This window comes from Corvus cornix, chromosome 10, assembly GCF_000738735.6.
Source record: "Corvus cornix cornix isolate S_Up_H32 chromosome 10, ASM73873v5, whole genome shotgun sequence".
Taxonomy (NCBI): Eukaryota; Metazoa; Chordata; class Aves; order Passeriformes; family Corvidae; genus Corvus; species Corvus cornix.
In genome coordinates, this window is record NC_046340.1 from 19949005 (window position 1) to 19976202 (window position 27198).

General features: G+C 48.2%; 1 protein-coding gene across 5 annotated transcripts in view; it reads right to left on the minus strand.

Moving 5' to 3' along the window:
- Positions 1-27198, minus strand: part of CSNK1G1 (casein kinase 1 gamma 1) — a 105517-nt gene that overhangs the window by 36192 nt on the left and 42127 nt on the right. For all 5 annotated transcript variants that reach the window (XM_039557635.1, XM_039557638.1, XM_039557634.1 and 2 more), the window contains 3 exons: positions 25548-25963; positions 17411-17451; positions 13034-13103 (listed from right to left, as the gene is read on the minus strand). In XM_039557635.1, coding sequence (XP_039413569.1) covers positions 13034-13103; positions 17411-17451; positions 25548-25725 — 289 coding nt within the window. In that variant the 5' untranslated portion in view covers positions 25726-25963. The remainder of the gene's footprint in view (positions 1-13033; positions 13104-17410; positions 17452-25547; positions 25964-27198) is intronic.

Consider the following 27198-nt stretch of genomic DNA (forward strand, 5'->3'; position numbering starts at 1 on the left):
AGGCTCTGAATAAACCTCATAAAGAGCAAGTAAAATACACCCAAGGATGGACGAGGGAGCAAGCGCAGGAAGCTGCGCGTGGCATCTGCATCAATGGAAGGGCAAACGCCACATCCCCAAACAGCAAATCACCAGGAAACATCCAGAGCCTGTGATCAGTATCTGTAGTTTCTGAACCATCCATGGTTTTTGCTCCCATGGGGAGTTGGTTTCCACGGCCCTTCGATGAGGTGTGGCCAAACAGAGAAGCTGATGTCTTCAATTTCAAGAATTAAAGAAGAATTCAGACCCTCTCTTCATGCAGGTTTTGACACTGAGCTCTATTGCAGAGGGGAGACACTCCTGAACTCTTTCCCATGCTGAAAAAGATGCAGACACACACCAGCAGCCTCAGTGCACAGAAGGTTCTGTGTGGTTTTAAAGAGGCTCTGATGAATGGACCGTAGATTGTCACAGAATTCTCATTCAGAGCAGAAAGTTTATTTTTACAAATCACAGAACACAAAATTACACGATGAACAGCATAAATAGCAACTGTGAGAGGGCTGAATATCTATAGCTAAAATTAAACATGTTCCAAACAAATTAAACAAATTGCTTTAGAGTAGTCAACCCATTTAAGCTGATTACACTAATGAGGATCTACCCTTCTCTTAATTTTCAAATCGGAATAAAATCCTGGCTGAAAGAGAAGATTTGTGATCAACATGGACTGGGCCAAGATCTCAGCTTCTAACCCCTTCAAACATGCCCCATGTAAATCTACCTAAGCATGTTAGTTAACAGGTTATATCTGTGAGCTGGAAGTAAAAAGACTCATCCTGCCCTTCAGGGTTTGGAATAGTGTCTGCTTCAAAAACAGAAAGATGGGAGAAAAGTTGAGATTGGGCTTGTTACTGGGAATAAAGTTGGCCTAAGGGTCTTTCAGGTGTTTGATTGGATGCCTTTCAGAGATACCTTCCTTCAAAGTACAGCTGCAAAAGCTTTATGATACAGTCCTTCACCTTCAATCTTACCTGGAGGAGCTTAGAGAAGGACAGAGATTTTGGGTGATTGAGAGCGTTTTCTCTTGTTTGAGAAACAGCAGTTGAGATGCGAAGGAAGACAAGCAGAAAATGCAATTTGTGACTCCAGCGCCAGCTCACTTGCAGGTGGAAAAAGAGGTGGTGGAAAAGGTCTGCCACAATCTCACCAGCCACTCCAAGGCTTCACAAACCTTGAGCTGGCAAAAGATCAGGGAAAGAACCTAAAAACAGTGATCTGATCCAACAACCACAGACAGAAATATGCATGTGGAGAAGCAGGGTTGGAGGAGCCGGAGCACGGCCGGCACTGCGGCAGCTCCAATGGTGATCACAGAGACGACCACCATGCTGTGAGTGCTGCCAGCCTGAAACGCTCCTGAACAACTTCCTCGCTCTCTTGAGCTGTGATACCGTGGTTTGAGAGCCCACAATTTACCTTTAGTTCTTCTCACTCACCTGAAGAGGGTGAAGAGCAGCCAGACCTATCCAGAGCCCCTGGCACATCTCCTGCCCCCAAACATCCTCCAGCTCCGTTGGCTCCAGCTGCTGCCAGACACTTGGCTCTCTGCTGCCAGCTTTTCACAGCGTCTTTTCCCTGCTTTGACTGGGCAATAAATCATTTCTCCTAGCAAATACTGAACGCTCTGGCACCACTGCCTAGCAGGAATTTCTGCAGCAGGACTTTCCCCTTTAGCCCATGGGTGGGGGAGGAGGAAGAGAGGCAGAGCAAGGCCCTGTTCCCAGCCTTGGATGTGGAAAAGGTGCAGCTCAAACGCTCTCTGAACTCAAGAAGAAATAACTCAAGGGAGAACATCAGAAGCTGGAAGGGACCTCAAAGCTGCCATGGGCGGGGACACCTTCCACTAGACCAGGTTGCTCCAAGACCCAACCAACCTGGCTTTGAACACCTCCAGGGATGGGGAAACCTCAGGAAGGTATTGGATCAGCACCTTCTCCCCAGATGATGGCAGAGAAAGCTGAGCTTTTCATGGGAAGAGATGACACTGGGCCCACAGCAGTGCAACAGTTGTGTATGAGCTGTGAGGAGACAGAGCTACTGTCATCTCCAAGGACTTCCACGTGGACTCCAAGACTCCAGCCTCACTCCAGCTTATCTCAGGAGATGCAGGATGTATTTTATCCCTGCTGTGTTTTGTTTCGTTTTGGTAGTATTTGAATCTACAGAAAGAAAAGAGACGGGAAAAGGAACAGAAGAAAAACAGACCTGGGAAGGACAGAAGGAAGAACATATTTGTTCTTGCTGCTGGTAAAAATCCAAATGATTTGATTTTTACTTCAGTTGCAGAAAAACACATCTCAGGATCGCTGTGTTAGTAGAACAGGGTGGCATTTCATCTTCCTTGAGTGGTACAAGCTAGTTTCCTGACATCATGGCTTCACTTTATTAAACAACTCTCCACATCCACAAAGCAAGAAGCACTTGCAGAAGGGGCACCAAGGAGACAATCACATTTATATTCATAAAGATAAAAAAAGATAGGGAGGAGAATCAGCCCTAGCTGGAAAGGTCGAATGCAGGAAAACTTTCAAAATCTGGGAAACTCACCTAGAAATACCCATTTACAGGCAGTTTTTTAGCTCTGAGAACTAAATTAGTCAAGTGAAATTGTTTCAGTTCTTGACAAACACAAAAGAATAAAGCACAGCACAATAAATTGCTTTTTTGGCAAGTTTCAAAAGACTGAATTCACATTTCTAGGGCTCGGGGGAAACGACTGCACTCAAATCTCCATGTTACTGTTGGATTTTATATCCAACACGTCTTGTTACAGTGATGATAGCAGCTGGCACATAGAACAACACCTTAAGAGAAGGACAAAACCAGTGAAGAATTTTAGAAGAGTTATTTTAAACCACACAAAAAAGGTCTAGGTTAAGTTCTGTCTTAATTACCTTTTCCCACACACCTGCAATACAAGGACAAGGATGAAAGAAAACCATTGGAACAGCTGCCCAGGGCAGTGGTAGAGTCACTCAACAACGTCCCTGGAGGGACTTAAAAGCCATGTGGATGTGGCACCTGGGGACACGGGTTCCTGGTGGCCTTGATGGTCTGAGGGGGGCTTCTTTTCCAACCTAAACGATTCCATGATTCTGCTCCACTGCAGGTCACACAGCCATGTGAGCTCTGCCAGGCACACCACAACTGTGTGGCCAACTGGGTTCTGCTGATCAAGAACACCCACAAAAACCCAACCAAAAAGAAAAAAAGAAAGAAACAAGTTCCACTCCACCTCCCCTCCCCCCCCCCCAAAAAAAAAAAAAATCTAAGGAGCCATTGTTCCTGATCAGTTTTCCTTTGCTGTGCAATTCCCTAGCCCTACCTGCTGAGAGGGAGTTAAGTGGCAGGTTTGGGCCACTTCATCTGAACCAGGTAACAGAGAAGTTGAGATGAAATCACAGGTCCTTGATAATTTTCTTTTCTTTTGAGAACAAGTTCACAGAATCATGGAATATCCTGAGCTGGAAGGGACTTACAAGGACCAATGAGTCCAGCTTCTGTCCCTGCACAGACACCCCAACAATCCCACCCTGTCCCTGGGAGCGTTGTCCAAACGCTCCTGGAGCTCTGGCAGCCTCGGGGGCCGTGCCCATTCCCTGGGGAGCCTGGGCAGTGCCCAGCACCCTCTGGGGGAAGAGCCTTTTCCCAATATCCAGCCTAAACCTCCCTGACACAGCTCCAGCCGTTCCCTCAGGTGCTGTTCCTGGTCACAGGGGGCAGAGATCAGAGCTGCTCCTCAGGAACACGTTATGCACATGAAGTGATGCGTGTTTATGACATTACAGGCATAATCTTAAGAAAAATCAACAACAAAAGTTCTTGGTTGCTCAGCAGCACCCAAATTGAACTCCAGAAGCAGTTCCAGGGAAGAGGCTACTTCTAGGCAGATGAAAAATGCCACGAAAGCAGCAAAAACAAATTGCTTGTGCTGAATTGCTCCTTCTGCTGCCCAGAGAACCATTTCGGTTTGATCACACCAAGTCCCGGGTGGCCCCTGCCCTTCCTCAGCTTGTCTCCATTGGAGACTGCTGGCTGGAGGCAGAGCTCTTCCCTGCTTCCTCCCAGCTGGTGGCACTGCCACGATGACAATGCAGGGAGGGTCTGACAGCCACAGCGCTGAGCCCTGGCCACAGTCACTCTCACCAGGATGGCGTAAGGCAAAACTGGCAAACACCAGGCAGGATTTGTCCTGGATCCAACAGCATTTTTAACTGGGATGGCAGATTAGTGGGTCAGATCCAGGTGGACAAAGCAGACAGTGGTATCAGACACGCACCTTTGGGGGCTCGGGAGGAAGATGATGCTCGGCCTTGCTCAGGCAGCTGAAGGGCAGATTCCCACCAGACTGTGGGGGGACAATCCGGTGCCATTTCTGGCAGCACAGCCCTATGTGTGATCCCACAGCTGTGCTGGGATCTGCCTGCAAAGCTGTGGTGCAGCTCGGGCCCCAGTACCCATACTGGTCCCACTGGGAGGGTGGATTTTTGCAGGTTTGCCCCTGCGGCGGCATCAAACTAGAAAGTGATGATGAGAATCAAAGGCACATAAACTCTCCACAAGAAGCCAAGAGACTGGCATCCATCCGTCCCATCACTACTGTAGGATTGGAGGGAAAAAGAGATTTTTCACATGAGTAGGAAAGTGTTACCCACACGGTTCTTCCAGCCTGAGGGAAAACCTCCCACTCCCTCTTATCGCAGGAGAACCTGCTGCCAAACAGAAGTTCAGAGGCGCTAAATCAGATCCTACCTCCAGATATCATCTCTGTTTCACCTTAAGAGAGCCGAGTAGGAGCAGGTAGGAATGGAATTTTAAAGGAAAAACTGCCACATTCAGACAGAAAAATTATTACAAAATTTCAGAACTCCAGCCTGACCCATCACAGACTCAGGGGCAGAGCCTGTGGCTTATCTTTTAGCAATGGGAGGAGGTTTTTCAATAGCAGGCAGGGCACAGCTCCAAAACACAAATTCCAAACCCACTGGAGAGCCGGTCAGGGAGGTGGGCAGCCCTCCATCCCAGGACTTCACTGGTGTCAAACCTCCCTGGCACAGCTCAGTGTTTCACCTTAAAAACCTCCAGTGTGTGCAGGATGCCTCTGCTGTGTTGGAAGGGATCCCACTAAATCAGGCACCCACCTTCCAAAAGGGAAAGAGCTTTGTTTGGATCAAGGCAGTGCTCAACACCTGACACAGCAGCCCCCCTGAAAACTGACTTTATAGCTTTAGACCTCAATTAGTTTCTAAGTGCAGCATTCCCATGGCTTGAAGAATGTTCATAGAAGGGGTAGGAAAAGGGGACAAGCAGAACAGCCAACCAACTCCTACATCCTTATTAATTATCCTGGCCCACATCGACAAACTGGATTTATCATTCAATAATACAACATAAATACAAACTCCAGAATTTATCTTCAAACACCACGTGTCATATGGACTCCCCATTACTGGAAATATTCAAGTCCAGGTTGGACAGGGCTTGGAGCAACCTGGGATAGTGGAAGGTGTCCCTGCCCACGGCAGGGGGTGGAATGAGATGAGCATTAAGGTGCCTCCCAACCCAAACCAGTCTGTGGTTCTGTGGCCTTCACCTCCCCACTCTGATGGCTGAGGCACTCCAGTTTCCAAGCACAGCCTGGGCGACAGCCAGCAGGAGATATTTTGACTCCAGGTTTGCTAGAAAGTACCAGAAGCAGCACAGAGACCTTCATGACTAAATGTCTGTCCCTCTCCTCGAGCCCTGCAGGATCCTCAGAGCAGCAGTGCATCCCACAGCCCACAACCAGCTCTCAGCGGACATCGCTGACTACAAGGAGAGCCCAGTGAGGCATCTGGGATGACTTGGATGACTCCAGACGCTACAGGTTTATGGCCATGACAGGCTCCAAGGAAAAGTGTCTGCAGGAAAGGCATTTTCCAGCTTCCCAGCATCCTGCTGTTCCCCTCCACGCGCTGCCTGGAGTCGCTGGCGTTTGATTTGTGATTACTGCCACGAATACCGGAAGAGTATGAGATGTATCAGGACTTTTCAGAATATAAAAAGGAAACTGCCTTACTCTCGTATTCAAATATTAATGGCCTTGCTTTAAAAGCATCTGATAGCTTCCAATTGACAAAACCTAAATTTAGCCCAAGGAAGTCAAAACTTCTGATGCTGAGATGCTGAAATGTGCACATTCAGGAAGCCCTTCCTAACAAGGGAACGGCCACATGAAGAAAAAGCCAAGTATTGTTAAACAGTAAAACGTAATTCTCTGGAGATCAACAGCAAGCCAGCTCTGAAAGCAGCAGGCTGTAACTGAGCACTTTACAGTAATCCACTACATTTCATTCTGCAATTCAAAAGCTTGGAAGTCTGGGATCCCTCAAGTTCAAGCTCCTGACTTTACAATGAAGCCGCTGATCACAATTCCTTAAGATGTAGCTCAGTGTGAGGGTCTCCACTTTTCAGGAGAATTGCTTAGCATCTCCACCTAATGCCAAGGGCACATTTCTGTGCACGATTCGAGAATGAAGACGTTTTTCCTCGCTGGTAGAAAATTAACCCAACATCTTAAAACCGTCGGGTCTATTGAAGGCATCTGAGGTAGAGAATGACTGACATGAGATGTGTCCCAAAGTTGTTTCCCTTGCAAATGGATGTCAGTTTTGTATCACCTTGCACAGATGAGTCATTTATTAAATACTCAGAGTCACTGAACACTGGCAATCTGAAATATTTCCAGTATTTCAAAGGAGGAGGCTGCAGTGCTTATCCGGAGCGTTGCAGTGTGACAGGTATGAACAAACCCTTCCACACAACATGCAAGACACAAAATACCTCAGGTGACAGCCACGTGTTGCTCCACACCACTCCAAACCCACCTTGGGGTGCAGAAGGGCAATTCCTGGAAGTGTTCAAGGCCAGGTTGGACAGAGCTCTGAGCAAGCCAGTCTAGTGGAAGGTGTCCCTGCCCATATGGCCACAAGATGGCCTTTAAGGTCCCTTCCAACCCAAACCACTCTATGATTTTATGATCATCCCCACCCAGCAGCTCCATCCCCCTGCCAAACCAGCCCCCTGCTGAGGGGTGACCTGGCTCAGCTCCCGGCCACAGCAATGTTTCCATCCAGGTGGCAAATACAAGTGGGAATTCTGAAGATTAAAGTCACTGTGGCCCCGGTTAATGGATATGTTCACACTTCTTAATTAAAGAAGGGTGGGGACCTCTTGCACTAACCCTCCCTCACATGGCCTCGAGGTGCTCCCGCTCCCTTGGGGAAGAGTGCTGTGCACAACGACCTCCCTGTGAAATCGTGGTGTTGGCAACTCCACCAAGGCGACTTGTTTACATCCATCCTGTAACGAGCTTTACCAAAATGACCCATGATTGCCATGTGAAAGACAGCATTGTGCAACTGGCATGGAAAGAATTTCTTCACGAAGCACAGCCATACGTACAAAGTGCGTGTGGGTAAAGCAAGAGCAACACAGAAAAACGTGCTCAAGGCGGGCAATCCCGACAGGAGAACTCCATAGGCAGCACGGATAGCAGACAGCTCAGCCTCACTGAGGAATATATATGCAAATACTGACTAGACTATGCAAAGGCTCGGTTATTTATACCCCCTTCATTTCCCTCGGTCCTACCTCCTGACAAGTAAACAGACTGCTTTGCTCTGGCGAGTTGTGCAACACAGAGAGGTCCCAAAGTAAACACACAGACTCCATACTTCATTAGAGGTGAACTTGTTTACAGAGCAGGAATTAAAACAAACCCAGAGAATCCGTCAATATTCTATATGTACTGACACAGCCCTCCCTGACTCAGAACATTCTGCTCCTACACTGTGACTCATCCACTGCGTGGGCTTGGGACAGCAGAGATCTCGGTTTCCTGGGATTCTCCAGCGTATCAGACTCCTCTTCTGCTCCCCACTACGCCACTGTGGAGGCTCATGACGTCCAACATCCACCTGCCAGTGTCACCTGCCTGTGCTGGGGATGACCATTGGTACAGAGGCACGGCACAGAACTGAACGCGCGGTGCCACGTGTCCGAATGAATCACATGTGCCAAGGTGGGACTGCAAAGGGTGGGGGCAGGTGTGACTCATCTGCCAGCTGATATAAAAATAAACTACTACTGAATCAAAAATGCATGACTTCTGCACACGATGTGCACAGGCAGAAGCTGTCACTATGTGGAAACTTGAGCATCAGCTCCATGCAGCCAAAAGAAAGCCAGAAGCATGCAGTGCTCCATTTTACCTTCCAGAGGTGATGCTCACAGGGAAGGCACTACACATGGCCTCAGCAGGGAGAGATGCCAGAGGTGCTTTGAAATGTGGTAACAAATCCCAGAATGGTTTGGGTTGGAAGGGACCTTAAAGTCCACCTCATTTCATCCCCTGCCATGGGCAGGGACACCTTTCACTAGACCCGTCCAACCTGGCCTTGGACACTTCTAGGAATGGGGCACCCTGTGCCAGGGCCTCACCACCCTCACAGCCAGGAATTCCTTCCCAATATCTCATCCAGCCCTGCCTTCTGGCAGTAGGAAGCCATTCCCTGTGTCCTGTCCCTCCATGCCTTGTCCCCAGTCCCTCTCCAGCTCTCCTGGAGCCCCTTTAGGCCCTGCCAGGGGCTCTGAGCTCTCCCTGGAGCCTTCTCCTCTCCAGGTGAGCACCCCCAGCTCTCCCAGCCTGGCTCCAGAGCAGAGGGGTTCCAGCCCTGGCAGCATCTCCATGACCTCCTCTGGACTTGTTCCTGAAGAGAAGATTAGATTTTTCTAACCTGGAATCAGCCTTAAAACAGAAAGACCATTCCTGTTATCCACAAGCAAACAGAGCCCACAGGACAGAGCCAATGGAATCACTGAGACCTTGGTGTGCCACCAGCAGGACCCAGCTGCTGCAGGACTCCTGCAAGCCGTGGGAAAAGCAGTTGCTTTTATTCATCCCAAACCAAGCAGGAGTGTCCTGGGATGCTGCTGGGTGAGCAGGGGGCAGTTCAAGCAAAGTCAAAGCTTTGTCCTTTGGTAATTGCCCAGGAAGTGGAACCATTCCAGGAGCCAGGAGCAGTCTGTTTGACCATGGACAAATAACTCAGTTTATTCCACAAACTTCAAGTACAGGGGACAAATGACACGTTCAAGTGACTTATCCAATACTGGAAACACGTCGGAGACTTGAACTGCTTCTGGCAGCACTTGGAGATGCAAAAGCATTGGGTCAAGTCAGAGGGGGAGCTCCTCTTGTCCCCAAGGTATGGAAGCAGCGGATTCAAGCAGCTGTACAAAGCCTCAGAGCAAGGAGAAGCCCAGGAACTGAGGAACCAGCCTTGGGGAGGAGGGAATACCTGGAACAGCCAATCCTCAAGGAGGATCATAGAGCAAGAGCCTAATTTTGGGGAACAACTACCACACTTGGACTGTGCTGCTCATGTTCATGCTCAGGTAGGTGCTGCCACCAGGACTGACTGTGCCACCACCAGTAAAGTGAGATCCCGGGCATAGACCAGGACGACTCCAGTCAGGATGCTGGTGGCAAGCTCCTGTGGATTTTAGGACAAAGAACAACTATGAAACGGTTCAGTACAACACTGGCATTAGAGGACTGATGAGAGCAACGCAACTAGTTTGCACAGAGATTGTTAAAACTGCTTCAGTTACCTCGGGGAGCAAATGGATCATATCCCAGACTACCTAAAACCTGAAGGAATTACATTTCCTAAAGGAAAGATGTCCTTTCCTGAGACACCCTACGGACTGACCATCAGGTCTCTGACTCCCTGCCCATGCTTTGCTGTTTTGTTTTGCTGCTCACATGAAGGTAAAGCACTCAGACACTATTTTAGGTTATTAAATATTTAATTCCACAGCGAGGAAGAAGAAGCCAGCAGATGGTCAGTGTGCGGCAGGGCCTTGCTTGACTTCTGGGAGGAGAAAAGTTCAAGGAAGAATCACGAAAATCTGTTTCTGTGCGCAAACATTCCTCCAGTTAGAGGAAGAGGAAGGGAATTACAGGGCAGCTGTTAGTTTCCCTAAAACAGGGAGGCACTAAAACATCAGAGACAGCATCAAATATCCAAAGCAGCACATCAGAGACGTCTGTTAGTTGGTTACTCCTGACCCAGGACTTTCTCTGAATCCACTGGATCCATCCACCAGTATTGAACTGTTCTGAGAAGGACCAAGAAGAGCCACATTCCTACAGTTTCGATCCCTTTGACAAACTTCTCCCTGCTCCACCACTTAATCTAGTGTGAAGCATCTTAGGATGTCTGAGACATATGAAATCCAGTCTGTTCCTTGGCTAATCCAAGGTGACTAGGGATCCTCATTGGAGCCACGTGGCAGGCAGAGAAACTGGTGCTGCTGGGAGGGAACAGATGCAACTTCAGTGCCCTGTCAGAAAGTCTTGGAACATCAAAGCTGATGGAGCACGTGGCACAGGGAGCCACAGAGTCACTGTGAAAGGAAGAGGCAGTTACCGCATCCTCTGTTCATGTGGAAACATCTCACATGGAAGCTCATCTCAGGATTCAGCTTCTGCATTACTACTACAGCTATTTGCTACTCTGTCCAACCGCACCAAGGGAAATGCAAAACTTGACTAAACAGCTTAGAAAAAGGAAAAAAAATGCTATTTTCACTAGTTTTTGATGATGACAAGTGAAGCAGGTATTGATACCTGCATACATCCTTCAGGCACTGGCCAAGTAGGTTGCTCCCTTCCAGCCAAAGTTTTTCTCTGACTACTACCAAAGAGTAATACATTTAAAAATGTTTATTCTGAACATCCAAGAAGGAAATCACCATTAAAACTCTTCTTTTTAGGAAAAAAACCCCCCATTTCTCTCCCAAAGCTGCCGGTGATCACAACTTTGACGTCTCAGAGCTCACTGGGACCATCTGGCTGCACACGCAGCTGAACGCGGCCGCCGCGCTGCCGAGGGGACGAGGCGGCTCCCGCGGCGTCACCGCCAGGCTCCCTCTGCTCTCCCTCCTTCAGCTAACGGTGGGAGCTTCAGCCAGCCACGTCATTTGGCAGGATTAATTGGCTAATTTATTGAGCAGAATGTCACATGCAACGCTACTGTTGTTCTCTCTGAGTCATGCACACCATGGGTTTGGACACCTCTAGTCTTGGTTTGGCAAGCGTATGATAATTCCAAGTAACCAGACATCTCTACTGGAAGTTCAAGCCTGGCTGTTCGAGCAGTTTCAGAGCAAGGACCATTAAGGGGAGCCTGGCACTAGCAACATCACTGAGAACAGACCCCTCTATTTCCCCAAAGCTGGCACTCACTTAGTTCTGATCTGTTTTCCCAGCCAGACACTCTTCCCCTAATTGCTGGTGCAGGCACCAAGTCAAGCCTCCCTGCTCCTGGCAGGCTGACTCCACCAAAATTTGTTTTGTTCAGATTCCAGGTTTCATGGTGAGACCAGAACTGTAGTTCACATCCTCCACTCGAGTCTTGGCCGATTTCCAATTGTTCTAGCAAACTGCAGCACAAGAGCTTCTAATGGCATCCAACAGCTCCTCAGAGCTGGGTGTGCGGCACCCGTGGGACCACACAGAGAGAGAAACAGAGTCAGGTTGTTCAGGCAGCTTCTCAACAGTCCCTTGACAAATGCTCCGAGACAGTAAATTAGAGACTAGGAAGGAATTCCTCCCTGGGAGGCTGGGCAGGCCCTGGCACAGGGTGCCCAGAGCAGCTGTGGCTGCCCCTGGATCCCTGGCAGTGTCCAAGGCCAGGCTGGACGGGGCTTGGAGCACCCTGGTCTAGTGGAAGGTGTCCCTGTCCATGCAGAGGGTGAAATGAGATGGGCTTTAAGGTCCTTCCCACCCAAACCAGTCCATGATTCCATGAATGCTCTGAGTGGTTAAGTATTACAGGATGGAAAGCTTAAATTCTTTAGGAACAGGAGAAAACCTCAAAATATTTAATCTAACCAAAATAAAGCCATTCCTTCAAATTTTGATCAGTTTTATAATTCCTTAATAACATCTTTAAAGAGTGGAAGGAAGCCAAGTGGTGTAGAAAAAGCAGACTGGGATTCATTCATGTGTCACAAGACATGTGGGCTGGGGTATCCCAGAAATCACAAGCACCAACAGAACTCCAGCAGGAAGTTCAACTTAGTGTTTTGGTAATATATTATTACCAAAGTATTTCTGGGTGTCCATCAGACATCCTCTGCAATTGGAAGCTGGGTCCATTCAGGGAAAACAGGAAAAATAAAATCAGAAGTGTAAAAAAACTACAGTCATGTAAGAAATTTGTCAAAACCCGAAGTCAACGCATGATCAAGGCACAGAAGGAGCAGAGATGTTGTTGCTTCACAGAGACTTCCTTGAGCAGTGGAACACCCTGTACGAGGCTGTGGAAATCCTTGGCATGGGAAACAGCATGTGCTAAAAGGCTCTTCAGGTTTAAAAAACAACCATAAATTCAGGGAAGAAAAATCCAAACACTGTTAGACACAACTCCAGCTCTGTATCAGGGAAATCAGAGAGTGCCAGAAAAAAATGTATAAAAAATTCCACCTTTGGCTAATCCTGCTCTATTTTTCTCCTGTTTGCTGTAGCCCATGGTTGCACAGAGGAGCCCAGGGGCTTTTGGACACTCTTATGATTTAACAAGTAAAAATGAGAACAATTTCCTAGGTTTAAAGACTTCAGATCACCTGCTTAAGCTGTGTTGTTCTATACACAAATAACGTTCCCCCCCCGGACGATTCCTATGTTTTACAAACACTTACAGGGGTATTTCCTTATCAGCAAATCCTCAAGAACTCGAGGGTTTAGGTCCACATAATTACCCAATATCATCATTACGATCTCATTCTCACCAAATCTCTTCCAAAACTTGTGTGAGGCTAAAAGGAATTGGCCCAGATCCCTAAGTTCAAGTCAGAGTTACAGAACAAATACTATGGTGTTGTTTGATTTAATAAAGAAATCCCAAACTTTTGACAAGTTAAAGGTGGGTTTACTCACCTGCACTTCCAAGTTGTTTATAAAATCTGTATTCTAAATGAAGCTGTGGTGCCCGGGATTTAATTGGTTCCTAGAAAAGAAATAAATAAATTGGTTAAAATCAGTTTGACTGAAAGAAGTTCCATCCTATACTTGAAGATTTATGCATATTGAAAACACCCCAGACTGAAATTCTAACAACAGACTTCACTTTTAAAAAAGTCATTTAAAAAAGCAGTAAGATTTACTCTCTGGAGGAGAAATAACCTCCTCATTTAAATACAAAGCTCCCTCATTGCAGTGAAATTCAAGAATCATTCCACAAAGCTCCTGGTCCTTGAAGAATGACCCTGGGCATTGGCAGAGGGAAGTCAAGGTTTTGAAAGCTCAAGCCCCAAGTTCACTCTGTGGGCACTGTGATTACCCACAGGGTTTTTGTTGGTCTCCAGCCTGTATTTTTGAAAAATGTTGAGTCATACAAGTGTGTTTTAGATCAGACCACAGTCGCTCACAGCGAGCACCAGAGTGAAGCCAGACAGCTGGGAAAAAAGAAGAAGTCTCTCCCTTCTTGTGGCAGGTGTCACTCAAACATTTTGAAGCACTCAAGAATATTCTATTTTATCCACAAAACACACAAAAAAATAAAATGGGTAAGTCTGCAATGCACCCAAACCATCCCATTTGTCAACTGTTCCTCAGGCGCGCTTTACACACAAGACTTAATGCCAACGATCCATCAAGGCATTAACGTGCAAGATTACAGAGCTTCTAAAAATACAAAGTTAATATGGAGAGGATTAAGAGACTGGAGTAATTACATTTGCAATGAAACTGTGCACTTGGGATGGGCATGGATGTGGGTTCACTGCCTGCCCAGGCAGCCTGGAGATAGAAGTTAATACTGGCCTCTGTTTTCGATGACCTCTAGTCTGCACTGTAAGACTGATGTCCACACTGGGTGTGAACTCCACAGTCAAGGCTCCTTTTTAACTGTGGAGAAGGAATTCTGTACGGGAATTCAGGCAATTTGACTTGCAGCTGAGCTGTTCCTCACCAGCTCAAGTCATCCCATCCATTTCCCAGCAAGGGGAACAAGTGCTCCTGGTTACTTCTCAACTTAATCACAGAATCATTGAGGTAGGAAAAGGCCTCCAAGATCACCAAATTCCCAATGTTTTAAAGCTCCAGAAGACCAATATGACCAAATACTCAGCAAACAATGAGAAAAAATTTTCTGGAGGCCAAACTGAACCTGCACCGAAGGCAAATACAAAGCAACACACAAACAAGTTTGTTCTATAAGTCACATTTAAATTAAGGTAATTGTTGCTCATGGCTTGAGGGAGAGTCTACAGATACCTGCAGAGCACAGGGACTCAGGGCAACAGGAACTCAGCCTGTTCAGGGAGCAGTTTATTTATCCAAACATTTAAAGAGGAAGGATTGATGCAGCAGGACATGATGCTGCTTGTGGGATCAGGGGAGGTAGCCCTGAGCCACTTCTGCATCAGGAGCTGCTGGAGCCAGAGCTCTGGACACTTGCCAGAGTCATGGCAGCTTCTGAGAAGATCATACCAGCACAGATGGTTGTCCTGTAGGCCAAGGGCTTAGGGATGATGGCAGATGTTGTGTTTGTAGCAAAAATAACTGAATTGCTACTGCCCAATGGAGCAAATCCACAGCTGGAGCCAACGGTATCATCACTGCTGCGAGGGGATGGCCTGGTACCTGTGCTCTGACTGCAGCTGGGTGGCTTCTCCCAGGGAAGAAATTCTTCCTGTGGGCAATGGGGCTTTGAAAACCCCCAGAAGAATAAACCAGATGCCCCTGACCAAGTAAGTCAGCTGAAGAGCAGGACCAGGAGCTACATGGTGACACCACACAAATCAACACAGGGACCAATCTCCACTGCCAGCAGTTTTCTACGGTGTAGCCTCAGTCCCAAAAAGAAACCATGAGGCGTTAGCATGGAATTTCACAGCACTTTCTGGTGGGCTCTTGGTATCCATCACACAATTCCCTCATTTTCCAGCTCTAACGTTGTGATAGAAGGCAGCAACAGCTGATACAGCAGGGCTGCAGTGGTGGGAGACGATCTCACAACTTCAAGGACTTGGAGCAGTGCTTTGACTCGGTCCAACAATGCAGATAGAAGAAAATGCTGCCTGTGAGTACATCAAAAGCAGCTACTCCACCACTAATCCACAAATTATTCGAGGGATAAAGAAAATAGCAGTTAAGTCCACATGTAAGAGAAGTGTATTTGCTGCTGAGGAGGCTGAGTAATTCTTATTCCTGTGGAATTCTGTCTAAGATTAGAAGACCAAGAAACCCCCATTTCTCCTACTGTTCCCTCCTTAAACTTCTCCAAAACGGAGCAGGTGTATGGACACCTGGATGGCCCTCAGATGGCAATTCCAGCCCTTCACACGAGAAGGACCTGAGATTTTTAAGCCTGGATCACAACAGGAAATGAAACTGGAGTGGGTTGCAGAGTAACTGTTTTAACACTCAGTTATTCAGGAAAAAAAAAATAGCAGGAAAAAGGAAGAAAGAATGTGACCAGAAAAACAGGTCAGACTGAGGCAGCCATGAGGCAATGCCATTGAGTCCTGCCATATGGAAAAGCTTCAGGTTACTGAGAGGTGTCACTGCAGCCACTTGTTTGAGAGAAAAAAGCACCCTTTGGACTAGTACAGGTGTGTTTTACCTGGGTTATGACTTCCTTATGGTTTCCAATGCAACATCTTTGTGGGATTATCTTTGGAAGCAAATTAGAAGCATCACTGCCTCAATAAAACACCTCCTCTGTGTACACAGCACATTTTCTAGGGCCTAAAATCAACAATTCTTCTTCCTGATGCGGATCCACATCAAGGGCATCTCCTATGGAACCAGGCTGGGAGAGCTGGGGGTGCTCACCTGGAGAGGAGAAGGCTCCAGGGAGAGCTCAGAGCCCCTTGCAGGGCCTGAAGGGGCTCCAGGAGAGCTGGAGAGGGACTGGGGACAAGGCATGGAGGGACAGGACACAGGGAATGGCTTCCCACTGCCAGAGGGCAGGGATGGATGGGATATTGGGAAGGAATTGTTCCCTGGGAGGGTGGGCAGGCCCTGGCACAGGGTGCCCAGAGCAGCTGGGGCTGCCCCTGGATCCCTGGCAGTGCCCAAGGCCAGGCTGGACAGGGCTTGGAGCAGCCTGGGACAGTGGCAGGTGTCCTTGGTGTTCCACCATGGCAGGGGGTGAAATGAGATGAGCTTTAAGATCCCTTCCAGGAAACTCAAACCCATCTGGGATTCTGTGTTCCTGAATCCCTCTGCAGGCATTCATTTATTTACTTTAGGGAACATTGTCTGACATTTGCCAACAGGTGTGAAAACAAGTCCCTCCTGCAAAGCTGTAATTATTTTTCATCTACTACACATCATAAGGGGAATGCCAGAGTTATGGAATCTGGGGCACTCGAACATGATCACAGTTAATGCACCAAGTCCATCCTGATTTTCTGTCACCAGAGTGATCCCTGTCATTTTGCCAGACAGCATTGACTGGACAAACCGGAGGGTTTGCTGCAGTATCAAATTAGCACCACAACTTTAACTTCAGATTTTAGGGTTTGGATCATGTTAAAAGAGTGTTTGCATGAGAACTCAGCACATCAGCTGAAGACATCGAATCTGAAACCCCAAGGGACTTATGAAAGTCTGAGTTTACAGATAGGAAAAGTTAAGGCCTAAACACAAACTAGCAGGCTGTGAGTTTATAAATGAGGAAGAGCTGCAAGGTAGGGAGTTCCCCATCCCCCAGATTCCACAGATGATGAGACTGTATCTTCTCCGCAACCCAAGGCAGCCAGAGGGAAGACTGACCTTCCCCAAACTGCATCTTGTTTTGCCTGTTGCATCTGCAGTCTCTCAGGATCGCACCAGACCGAGCTTTGCTCTGCTTGCCCAGGGAATTTCAACCATAGGAACACCCTCTTTTCTGCCTCTTGACTCCAAAAACATGGACCACCAGGCTGCACAGTGCCATGCTCTTAACCAAACACTCTGACAACTGGAAAGTTCATGGAGTTCTGAACAGAAAGGCTCGAGCCATGGAGCAGCAGGAGATGGCAAAGCCACTACCAGTGCCCTTCACTGGGACCTGGGCAGAGAACAAGGCTCTCACTGCTTGCTCTAAAACAGCTACAGACCCTCTAGGTACTAAAAACCTTCAGCAGGTGGAAGGATCGGTTCTTTCCCTGCTTTTAGTGCTTTTAAGAACTTATCTTAGTTTTAATAAGTCATTCCCAGCTGAGTGTGAGAGCAGCACTGAGCTCAAAGTGAAAAACCTGCTTTTGGTCTGAATTTTTAACAAGAAGTAAAAGTCATTTAAGGACACCTGAAGCTTTTACTTACCAGTTTGATCGCTACATATTCATTGGTGTAGAGATTTTTACCTGCAAAGGGAGAAGAAAAAAATCTTTTAGTTCCACATTCAACACTTGCAGCTCGAGGCACAATGAGAAAGAGTGACACTGATGCCGAAGGGCTGTTTTCCCAATTCCCCCTGAAGTTCCTGCCTTTAACAAAGAATAAGCCTGAAAATAATCAGAATAATGAGCAGTTTGCAGCAGTTTAGCAGGGCAGGCAAGTAACACCTTCCACTCAGCACAAGGTAATTGTATTTTGTGGCAGCACTTTCACTCCATGTGTTACAGGAGGTATCCCAGACACACTAGGTTTCGTTACCCACATCATGCCAAAAAAGTCTGGGGAACAAAAAATGAAGACTGAGAGTGTCATTGCTTTTGGAAATGTCTTGGATCTGCTGGACACTGAGCAACTTCATGCTGGGCTGTACAGGGAGTTTCACTAGGCTGATCATGCTCTGGGAAGCACGAAGGGCAGGAGTGTCAGATGAGCACTAGTCAAGCTCAAATCCAGCTCCTGGTGCACCAAGCCAGAGCTGGGACCCACGTGTGCTACAACTGGAGGGGAATTTTTCTCCAGGAGCCTGTCTGGTGTTTGAAGCAAGCCCTGGGCCTCCTCAGTGATGCGAGGCAGTGATGCACAGCTCCGTGTCACGGAGCAGCTCTCCCTGTGTTCTGACACTGCCCGCTACCGAATCACTCAACGGCCTCTGCTTCCTCTGCCAGGGAATTGGAGCAATCACTCCCCCACCACCTCCACATGGCTCAGGCCTGACAGCACACTCTCCTGGAGGAGATACCACTGGGAAGGATGCTTGGGCAGTCCCTGGGCCCTCTCTGTCCCACCATCCTGACACCCTCCTGACGTCCTCTAGTCCCGCTGTCCCCTTGGAGGAGGGAAGCCCCCACCACAAAAGCTCCCTATGGATTTATGCAGGGAAGCGTTGACCTCTGCTCATCAGTGTCACAGCACAAGTCATGCTTTTACTGAGCAACTCCAAAATTCAGGAGCAATCCAGGATGGAAGTCATCAGGGCTTATTTGTAGCACCAGCTTTTCTCAGCTCTCTTACTCATTTATTTTCCAATTCCTGTAACAGATATGGATGCTTGGACAGTCCAGCTCTTGAGAAAGCCCAGGACAGGGAGTGACATCATTCAGAGCAGGCAGGAGCTGGAGCAGCTCTTCCATATCCACATGGCAGCATTAAAAAACATGCCATGTCCTCCTCAGCACACGGATACAACAGCCCTGGGAGACTCAATAAAATTAGAGGTATTATGAACATGGGAGAAGACACACAGTCATCTTTAAATCCTGAAACATCAGGGGAAATTTAGTTTACTTTATAACAGCTCGTGTTTTCTGCATTTAACCTCTTTTGATGCTTTCCCCACTGTATCACTCAGGGTACTTCTGGCCTCTACATCTGTGATTGGGTGTTCCTAGGCCCAGTCTGCACCAAGCAGATTGTTTTTACATCCCTCAGGAATGGAATATGTCATAGCTCCAACCTGTTTTGGTACCTGCTGATGGTCTGTAACATAGGACAGGGATTTATATGTGAGGTTAAATATCCTCAGAGGGGGTGTTTTCTGCCAGCAGAGCTGAAAGCTGAGCCCCAGCATTAACCCCTGACACACAGCGGGGTTTCCATGTATTTCTTTCCATCTTTAGAAAAAGACATAGTATTATGCCCAGACTGGAAACTAAGGGTAGAAAGGAGGTTTTGCAGTTTCATCAGGAACCCTCTGACACCAGAAAGCACTGCAAGAGCTCACAGGCCAAATCCATGGCAAAGCAGGTGGCAGATAAACCCCTCCACCCTCTGAGACAGACTGGGATTCCAGCCAACAGCGGGGGGGAGAAGACCTGAAGACATTAAGGGAAGGAAACCTAAATGCACCTGGATTATCTGCTCTGTATTAGCTACCAGCAAATGAGCGCCATTGGCAGCTCCAGCTGTATCCTGTTCCCTGAAACTGCCTTTTCCCCTCCTCGGATAAGGACATGGCTCCTACCAAAATCCCAGAATGGCTTGGATTGGAAGGGACCTTAAAGCTCATCTCATTCCACCCTCTGCCATGGGCAGGGACACCTGCCACTGTCCCAGGGTGCTTCCAGCCCCATCCAACCTGGCCTTGGACACTGCCAGGGGCAGCCACAGCTGTTCTGTCCCAGGGCCTGCCCACCCTCACAGGGAACAATTCCTTCCCAATATTCCATTCTGGCAGTGGGAAGCCTTTCCCCCTTGCCCTGTCCCTCCATGCCTTGTCCCCCCATGCCTTGTCCCCAGTCCCTCTCCAGCTCTCCTGGAGCCCCTTTAGGCCCTGCAAGGGGCTCTGAGCTCTCCCTGGAGCCTTTTCCTCTCCAGGTGAGCACCCCCAGCTCTCCCAGCCTGGCTCCAGAGCAGAAGGGCTCCAGCTCTCAGAGCATCTCTGTGGTCTCCTCTGGGCTCTCTCCAGCAGCTCCAGGTCCTTCTGATGTTGGATCCCATGGCTGGAGGTGGCTCTGCAGGTGGGGTCTCACGAGAGCAAGGCAGAGGGGCAGAATCCTCCCCTCCCCTGCTGCCCATGCTGGGGAATCAGCCCAGGACATGGTGGAGACACTCAGTTTGAGCACACTGGGGAAGGGAAGCTCCAGCCAGATCCCTGAGGAAGTCAGATGCTTTGAAGAGTAAAATAAAACCCCAAGGAGGGAGGCATGAGAACTCCACTCCCTATGGATCCTGTGACCCCCATCACAGCCTTGGAGATCCACCTCCACCCAGGGAATGATGCCCCACAGATCCTCCATCAACACGTGTGCTCTCCCACCAAGGCAGGGCAATGGCATTTGGGAAGCAGTGCTCTTCCAAACTTGTTCCAAGGCAAGGAAGGACATGGCCAACACCCTCCACGTACGTGGAGCCATAATCCAGTCTATTATGGTCTGTTTCATGAGGCTGAGGACTAGACAGAAGATACTTTTGGTAATGAAATTCCTCGGTTAAATAACTAGGGTTAGCATCAGGCCAGCAGCCGAAGGTAAATGAACCAATTCATCCTCCAGTTCATCCCCTTCGGAGATCCTCAACATAAATGGGTCCAGCCTCTGAGCTTCAAACCTTTCCCAAAGCTGCAGCCCAAGATGCTTGCTTTGCCAGCTGCTCTAGGGAAGTAAATCCCAAAAATCTCTCTGCTGGCTTGCTCCAGACTGAGATCTCCCCCTTGATTTTGCCGTCACACTGTCCAAGCTGCAGTGGTTTACTCTCCCTCCTCCTCCTCCTGGGCAGCACAGGGTTTGTGGAAGAGCAAAGGCTTACAGGACACAGTGACCTGCCCACTGAAACAAGCCCTGAGCAGCAGCTGCACCTTCATTTAGCACGACCAAAGATCCGCAGCACAGCGAGGGGATGTGACTGTGCTGGCAAAAGCCCTTCAAGCTGAGTCAGCACTTTTGATGGAGCAGTTAAGTCCAAGCCTCAGTTTTGGGTAGTTCCACTGACAATTATGAACTCCATATTCCAAAGGAGAAGAGATGCATTACGTCAGCAGCACTCACGTGGGAAACTTCCCCCTGTGGATTTCTCAAGGCCTTGGCAGTGAGATGTCCTGAATGTACGGATGGACTGGAGAGGGCAGAGAAGCCCCAAAGGATCCAAAGTGATGCATCTGCACAGACACCAGATCATCGGGCACTTGGGACATGCCTGACTTGCTGTCCCCTCTAGAGCAGGTTTCCAACTAACAGCTCCTGGTGTAGGTGCTTCCCAGGATCTACTCCTACCCTGCCCTCCACATCTAACCTTATTCCAGTCACACCATGACTTGGTATTTTGGAGTTACAGCCCCAGGATCAGACGGTACTATCACCTTGAAGTATTTATTTTGCTGGTTTACTTGTTTTGAAGCAGAGCTCCTGGCTTCAAACTGCAGCGTGGGAGGCAGCTGGGTGGTTCTCACTTCTGGGAGTACCTTCCCAGTTCCAATCGAACTCCTCTGACCTGGCAACCTCCAGAGAAGCAGCTTTTCTGCTGGTTTGGGGCTTGCTGCTCTTCTAACATTTTTTACAGTTTCAGGCAGGGTGAAAAACGGTGTTCACTGCCATTTTTAACTGACACCTGAACACACTGTTTTGAAAATGCCAGACAACGTTTCAATTAGATCAAAAAGATTTAGGCTCCAGTCTACAGCTCTGGGGCCCCCAACAACCAGAAGGACCTGGAGCTGCTGGAACAAGCTCAGAGGAGGCCACAGAGATGCTCCAAGGGCTGGAGCCCCTCTGCTCTGGAGCCAGGCTGGGAGAGCTGGGGGTGCTCACCTGGAGAGGAGAAGGCTCCAGGGAGAGCTCAGAGCCCCTTGCAGGGCCTAAAGGGGCTCCAGGAGAGCTGGAGAGGGACTGGGGACAAGGCATGGAGGGACAGGATCCAGGGAATGGCTTGAGGGAAGAGGGAAGGGCTGGATGGGATATTGGAAAAGAATTGTTCCTCCCTGTGAGGGTGGGCAGGCCCTGGCACAGGGTGCCCAGAGCAGCTGTGGCTGCCCCTGGATCCCTGGCAGTGCCCAAGGCCAGGTTGGACGGGGCTTGGAGCACCCTGGGACAGTGGCAGGTGTCCCTGCCCATGGCAGAGGGTGGACAAAGATGAGTGTGAAGCCAAACCCCTCTGTGATTCTCTGATTAAAAGAAATGCCTGCTGTAACAAGAACTTAACATTTATCTTAGAAATCCCTCCAACCTACCAAAAACACAATAGTAATTTTACATTAGTACCTATTTAATTGCTTTACTTAAACAAGAATGCCAAACACTGGGAAAAAAAGAGACTTTTGAAGAGCCTTATTAATCCCTACCATGGCTCATGGTTCAGGACTTTGGGAGAATACCAGGAACATTTCCTGGGTAAGCTCTTGAGCCAGTTTAAGGGGGCAGCTCACATGCCTGGCTGGAGAGGTCTCTGGTGGAGTTCACAGCCATGGCTGAGCACAGCACTCCATACAACAGGTTAAATCCCCATGAACCCCCAAATCCATGCAGGGTCTGGGGTGGGGACTGGCACTATATTCCTGCTAGTGGGTTGAGCCACTTCGGAAACCAAAGCTCTTGCAGACCCCCTACTCTGCAGCCTGTCTGAAGAAACAGCCACTGCCTAACCCCGTTTCAGCTCATGACTCTGGGCCAGATCACAGAATCATTAAGTTTAAGACCTCCAAGATCATCAAGGCCAACATTCGAACAAATCCCACCATTCCCACTAAACCACACTGTGCAGTGGCACGTCTTCTCCTTTTCTGAACACTTCCAGGGATGGTGACTCCACTGCTTCCCTGAGGAGCCTGTTCCAATGCTCAGCCACCCTCTCAGCGAGGAAATTTTTCCTAATATCCAGCCTGAACCTCCCCTGGTACAACTTGTGGCCATTTCCCCTGTCCTATCCAATGTTAAATTTTGTGTTCATCTCCCCATCTCAGCTCCTCAAGGGCTGGAATCCAACTGTGCTGCTCCCACATGCTACAAAAAAAGTCATATCCTTGGGTGATCTTCAGGAAGAAAGATCAACCCTGAGCAGTGAGCTGGATATTTACAGCAAACAGCTTCATTAGGTAAGTGCCATCTCCACCCCAAACAATCAGTCCTTGATACAAGACTGGCTTAAACTGAAAACACAACACCTCAAAAGAGAGAAATTCTTCAGGGAATTGGAAAAGCCTATTTTCCCTTTGCTTATCAGTGCGTGACTTTGTTCTGCCTGTGATACTGGTGCTTAACTGCTCTGAAACCACATAAAAAACAGGCAAAAAGCAGAGGGCACATCATTCATCTTCGCAGGACAAAACGTTATCAGAGACTCGTGCACTCGGATTTCAGCCGCTGCTTCTCCTTCCCCCCAGCAATAATTACCATGGGCTGTGCAAGAGCAAGAGCTGCTGTTCGAGCAAACAGGAGCTCTTAAAGTGATGGTGACTGGCAAAAAGCAAGAGAAATGAAAAAAAATAGAGTCATACAGCATCTGTAAGAACCTTACAACGATGTGTTATCAATTTGTTACAACAAGTTGTTGTTATCAGTACGTGTGGCTCATTGCTTAAATTTTTAGTAAACCAGCATTAACAATACATGCATTATTGGAAAAAGAGCCACGTAATTAGCAGGTGTTGCATATCCATACTTAAACTGAATTTCTCTCTAAATTAACTTTTTCAGAAGTGAAATCTCATCTGTAAAGTCCATGCCATGAAACTATACATGAATCACAAACCCAATACCTCTAAAATTTTGAGAAATGTGAAAAAGAATCATGGAAATGGGAGCTGCTTCCCCCCCGTGTGGGCAGCAGGGGAGGAGAGGATTCTGCAACTCTGCCCCCTCAGGGGAGACCCCACCTGCAGAGCTGCCCCAGCCCTGGGGTCCAACAGCAGAAGGACAGGGAACTGCTGGAGAGAGCCCAGAGGAGACCACGGAGATGCTGCCAGGGCTGGAGCCCCTCTGCTCTGGAGCCAGGCTGGGAGAGCTGGGGGTGCTCACCTGGAGAGGAGAAGGCTCCAGGGAGAGCTCAGAGCCCCTTGCAGGGCCTGAAGGGGCTCCAGGAGAGCTGGAGAGGGACTGGGGACAAGGCATGGAGGGACAGGACACAGGGAATGGCTTCCCACTGCCAGAGGGCAGGGCTGGATGGGATACTGGGAAGGAATTGCTCCCTGTGAGGGTGGGGAGGCCCTGGCACAGGGTGCCCAGAGCAGCTGTGGCTGCCCCTGGATCCCTGGCAGTGTCCAAGGCCAGGCTGGACAGGGCTTGGAGCAGTCTGGGATAGTGGAGGGTGTCACTGCCCATGGCAGGGGGTGGGATGGGATGAGCTTTAAGGTGCCTTTCAACCCAAATCCATCTGTGATTTTGTGGTTCTGCGATTTGGGCACCAGCTGAATAAACTCAAGAGCCTTATACCCAGAGGGATCCACTACAGCTGCTGAACCTCAGAGCAGAGCTTGGATTACAGAGCAATTCAACATCTCCCTGGGGATCCTGAGATCGTGAGGTTTGCTCTTGGGGGGGCTTTGAAATGCAATAGAGCAATTCATGTTATGTCACTGTAAGGATCCAAATTTATCTTTAGCTGCCAATTATACCCATGTGCAGGAAGGTGGGAGTTTCCATCCTTGTCCTTGGTTTCTCTCCACCTTAGGAGTGTTATCTCTGCTCAGGTGAATCAGTAAAACTTCTCTGATGCAATGCTGAAACCAAAATACCCATTTACTGAGACACACCAGCAGTGAGCTGGTTGGTCTTCACAGCATGGAGCAGCAGCACATGTATGGATGTGATAACCAAACCTCAGAGTGGGAGATTACAAAGATTCACTTAAGATGAGTAGGAATCTACAAAGACACTATCAGTAGTGTTATGACCCTTGAGTTATGTGAGGCTGCTTCCCCCACCTCATTTAAAACACAATCATTGTTTTTTTAGGATGACTTAAGAGCCCAGTGCCCTGCTCTGCACTGGTCTCCTCAGTAGTCCTAAACAAGCAATGCATTAGTGGAACCATCTGTTTGGGCAACCAGCTGCAAGACGTGGTTAGGAGACCAACAGACCATGAACAAATGTCGGGCTGCTGGGTCGGCTGAGGGAGCCAGATGGCCACTTGGCACATCCTCTGCTCCCCAGCAAGTCCAACACAGGCACAGGGCAGGGAGAGGGTGATGGGGCTGAAATTAGTGAGGTTAGAGAAGGACGTGGAATCAAGTCTGATCCCAGCCTGAGTGCTGGGAAAGAGTCTCACCCATCCCTTTAAATGGGCGTTCTAGCTTATAAACAAAAAATTGAGAGCAAGATTTAGAAATTCACAGTTAAGAAGGTTTTTTTTCACCTCAGGCAAGACATTCAGCGCTGTGAACAGTCTTCATTTGTTGGGATTGTTCAAAATTTGCATCTTTGGCCTCTCCAGTGTATTCCCTTTGACTTTATGCAAATCAAAATCATGCTAAGAGTTACATCTTCTGAGTCAGAAGCTTCGGGTAAGGCAGCTCGACACTTGGGAAACAAGACAAGCGCACGTGTTTCTCAAGCCGGGGTAAATTTTTATGTATTTATATTCCAGTGGTGAAACGCTAATTTGCATAAGGCAGGCCACTAAAACGCTTACTTCTTACCTAGTCTGAGTTCTCCAAAGTTCCCACACCCAATCTTCTTGCCCACTCTGAAGTTGGGTCCCACCATGAGAACGCCGGAAGACGCCGACGAGCTCGGCCGAGAACCGTGCCCACTCCTTCCCGGCATTCCTTTCGTCGTCCGCTGCCTTTCATCCTTATCCCTATTAGGATGGTCCATGATCTTAGTGAAAAACCTCTGCCAGCAAGCTGGCAGAAAGGACTTGGAGTACACACTCTTCTCCTTAGAACAGAAATTTATATCCAAAAGTATCTGTGTTGGAGTTCAAGAGAGTCATGGAAACTCATGGAGTTCTTTTGGCACCAGATCCAGTTTCCTAATGCATCTTGACAATGTACCAAAGGGTCGACTCTGTTCTTGAGAATTCAGTAAAGGCAGGCTGCTTTTGGTTTCTTACCTGGGGAAAAGAGGAGATATATGAAATAAAGATCATTATTTTAAAATACCAGGTGAGGAAGGTACAACAGGGCCAATGTCCAGAACTTTCCTGGCCTCAAGGAATTTAACAGCTATATGAAAACTTTTATCATTTTCTTAACAATTTTCTGATAAAAAGCCCTGATGTCATGAAGAAATGTTAAGTGCTGCCCATCCACTGTTGCTACTTGTCCCATTTTTGGAAGTGTCTCAGATCAGGTTGGACGGGGCTTGGAGCAACCTGGGATAGTGGAAAGTGTCCCTGCCCATGGCAGTGGGTGGATCCAGCTGAGCTTTAAGGTCTCTTCCAACCCAAACCAGTCTGTAATGGTTCCACTGGAGCTATCAGGACTGACACCACATGCAGTAACCGAAGCCATTCCAACTACCCCAGCGTGTCAGGTGGACACTGCAAGGAAACCCCACCTTTTAGTCCCTGTGAAGTGTAGGTTTGGTTTCTCCTCACTTCACACATTAATAAAGCACTACACAAATGCCAGACAAAAAATACAAAGGGGCCAATGAAAGGTGCCAAGAGAAGAAAATTTTGTAGCACTTAAATAAAATTCTCCATTCTTTTACCTCTTTTCAAGTTGATCTACATTATCCCGAACAACCTAAGTTGGAAGGGACCCTCAAGGATCACTGAAGTCCAACTCCAAATCAACCTCAGATATATTTGCTAATTCAAACTGCTGTCCTACAGAGATGACCAAAATGAGGAGCCAAAACACGATTAATTATTTTTTAAAAGCTGATAACTCAGTCAAAAAGGGACAAAACATAGATGCTTCTCAACCCTTGCAGGCCAAGTGGTTCTTCCGTGCTCAAGAACAAGACCAAGGGCGACTCGCAGGAGCTGCAAGGATCCAGAAGGTCCTGCCCCACAAGCACAGCCCAGAGGTACCATCATGGTGGTTGAGCTTCCCCTCACTTCCCAAGAAATCAGCATGATAAAGGGAAAGGTTGCAGGATGTCTTGTCTGCACAGGTGCTGCATCCGGAGATGGTATCAGGCACTCTCGGGGTGCAGCTCTGAGGCAAGAATTAGAATGAACACCCCTGGAACTACCCCCCACATCCCAGGATATAAAGGTACTGGATTGTAGCCCTACAGGAACACTGCTGCATTCAGATTTTCCAGATGTGAATGGAACAGTTCCTGAATAATTTTACCAACAAGGTTTGTGTCCTCTAAAGCAATCCCACAAGTGCT